At 38.9% G+C, this 2,984-nt stretch overlaps 1 protein-coding gene across 2 annotated transcripts; it reads left to right on the top strand.

Moving 5' to 3' along the window:
• Window positions 1-342: 342 nt before the first annotated feature.
• Window positions 343-1,958, top strand: LOC109543798 (liver carboxylesterase; the record flags this gene model as incomplete). Of its 2 annotated transcripts, none has more annotated exon segments than XM_048662672.1 (3): window positions 343-1,175; window positions 1,267-1,375; window positions 1,425-1,958. In XM_048662672.1, coding segments are annotated over 3 exon segments (597 nt in total). In that variant the 3' UTR covers window positions 1,904-1,958.
• Between the last annotated feature and the right edge of the window lie 1,026 nt (window positions 1,959-2,984).

Here is a 2,984-nt window from a genome sequence, read left to right as displayed (position 1 = left end):
TGCTGGGTTTGAAAAAAACTGTTATTGGGTACCTTGAAAGCGGCCGGAAGATTTATAAAAATACATTTTTTCGATTGAAAGCTTCTTTTTCGAGAAAGAAAGTTTTCTTTAAAAATATGCCAAAATTCTCATGGTTTAATTGAACCCGATACATTTTTCAACTTTTTTCAACATTTATCCTGTTCAAGGTGGTCCATATCGAGAAAATACGTGCCAAATTGGGTTGGTTTGCTTTGAATAAAATCTTTGGATGCGCTAGTAGAGAAAAAAGTGTACTTTTCAAATTTCGAAAAATCCTCAAAAAATGATCCTTAAACCGACTTCAATTGCTCGTCTGCTGTTATATTTTTTATTCACTTTTACTGACTCTATCCAGCAGCAAGCTCAGAAGTTTTACATCGGTTCTAGTTTTCGTTATTTTGAGGATTTTTCAAAATTAGTTTTTGGCCGATTTTTCAAAATGGTTTGATCTAAGAGTTTTGCAAAACTTTTTGATTTGGATCCTTGAAACCCCCTGGACGTTTTAGAACAAATTAATTTTTTGGATTGAAATCTTGGTTTCTAATAAAAAAATAAAAATTCAGTTGTTTGAAGCTAAAGTTTTGCCGAGCCCTTCGGGCACGGCACTGTTTGAGAAGAAGACAGTATAAATGCTCTAATAAATAGCGTTTTGTTGTTTTACAGCCAGTGAGGTGCCCGAAGGGCTCAGCACAACTTCTGCATCAACAGATTGTTGGATCAGTCCTGATTATTCAGCAGTTTAGGCCTAAAGTTGTGTCGAGTCCTTCGGGAACGGCGCTGATTTATAAGACGAAAGTGAAAATTGAGATGAAGAAAGATTGAAGCAAAATAAACCAACAAAATTCAAAAAGGAAAGTAATAATAAAAAATTTCAGGTCAATTTAGAAAGAATATTCTGCAGCAACTTGACACAATTCCCAATTTTTTGGATCAAGTTCTAATCGAAAAACTCCAGAAAGGCCCATTGATCACCAAACTCAGTGGCCGACTTACCAACTTACGAAAACTGGTCAATAGTACGCATTCGTTAACTGCGAATATACAGGACGCCCTGTCGGGCTTGGACAGCGCTTTGCCCATCAATTTTAAAAATTACCTCAAAACTGATACCAGCGACGCAGCAGGAAATCTGAATAAAATTGCCGATGTCACTGGTAAGTTAAGCGTTAGTATTTAGAATCACCCTGTATATGCTCATCTTGAGGTGATGCGCTGTTTAATCTTCCGGCCTTTATGACTGCGCAGTACTGGAAAGGTGCGCCTTCGTATCTGTACAGTTTCGAGCACTCCGGTGGTCTGAATCGCGGGTTCAGCTTTCTGCAAGGATCGCCGTTGATTGGCAACGTTTCCATAGGTGAGTTCGGTTATCTTGAAATTTTTTCCTACATAGACACTTGTTTTAGATGCTGCCAACAACAGCGTGGGCCATGGCGATGAATTGGCCTATTTGTTCGATGCGCAGGACCTAGAAGGGAATCCATTGCCTGAAGGCGAAGCCACTGAAGATGACCTCAAGGTTCGAAACACGTTCATCAAATTGATTGCCGACTTTGCCCGGCATGGGAGCATCACAGTGGATGATGCAAATCTGCCCACTTTCAACGGGGGCGACAACAATTTCGTCCAAATCAAACCGAATCCGGTGCTGGCCAGCAATTTTAAGTACTGCGAAGTGGCGCTGTGGACCAAAATCGGCGAACGGTTGAAGAGCCGATACTGCCAGTTTTTAAAGCCGTTGGAAGTCGATGCTTCAGGCCAGAAGAACTTGGACCCCATTGTGCTTCCGCATTCGCAATTGAGCAGCAATACGAGTGTTTTGGGGGCGATTGCAAGCAACAAAAGGGCCAAAGCTCGCAACAACCTAGGCAATATTCTAGGCTAGCAGTTACATGGCTTCTTATAAGTTTTTTTTAAATAAAATACAATTTTTTAACATGTTTAGTCGAATTTTGCCTGCCAAGTTTGACAGTTGATCTAGAGCTAAGTGAAAAAATTACAACATTGGCAAGAATGACATAAAGTGCGCAGTTGCGCAGAGCCATATGCAAAATCTGATCATTGGTGGTGGGATCATAACTATGACAACCAATGCAACCCGAACAGAAGGTAACTCATGCAGAATGACGTTAGTGTGTCAAGTTGACGTTTAACTGCAATCTGCCATATGAGCTCAGTATAGATCGGCAAGTTCGAGGTGACATGGTGATTGAAAATAGTCCATCAAAATTCGAATTGTTGACCGATTTTGAAAGCGAAGAAACCCTTGGACGGGGAAGAAAATGAGCTTTCGAATGATGTTGGAGAAGTTTCATTCATTTAGGTTTGGAAGGAAAATTTATTGTTTTTTATTACCGATCGAGCGGTTTTTCTTTTTAATTTTTAGCAATTTTTTAGCGATCGAGCAATTTTCCACGTCAAAATCAAAATTTGCAATTTTCCCACGTTATGCCTGAAGATGGATGAATGCCAAAGAACGATTGGTCTGAATCTGCAAAGAACTACAATGGAAAAAATTTTGGATTTTCTGGATACAAATCCAAAAATAGCCAAAATTTTGCCTGGAATTATATAATTTTTAAAAATTACGTTTTTGCGATTTTCTCAGGAAGTAAAAGCAATAAAGACTTGAAAAAGCAGTATTAGGTGTAACTTAAACAGCCCGATATTTTAGTAAGAGCGTGTTTTGCCGATCAGAAGCTTCGTTCGGAAGAGAAAAAATTAAAATGTGAAAATAGACTAAAATTCTAACGGTTTCAACTTGAATTTTTGAGTCTAAATTAAAATTAAGATGTTTTCAACATTTATCCTTTCCCGGGCTTTCGATATCGACGAAAACGTTCCAAAGTGGGTTGATTTTGTTCCGGAAAAATTCCCCGGACGAGCTAAGGGAGAGCGATATAAATTTTTTGCAGAATCTTAGGGGGACTGAACATTAAAAATTCCATAAAACGCCCAAAACTGCA

Source organism: Dendroctonus ponderosae, unplaced genomic scaffold (genome assembly GCF_020466585.1).
Source record: "Dendroctonus ponderosae isolate FM_Combo_2020 unplaced genomic scaffold, Dpon_F_20191213v2 Dpon_F_20191213_11, whole genome shotgun sequence".
NCBI classification, from domain to species: Eukaryota; Metazoa; Arthropoda; class Insecta; order Coleoptera; family Curculionidae; genus Dendroctonus; species Dendroctonus ponderosae.
This window is presented reverse-complemented; position numbering and strand designations above follow the sequence as displayed.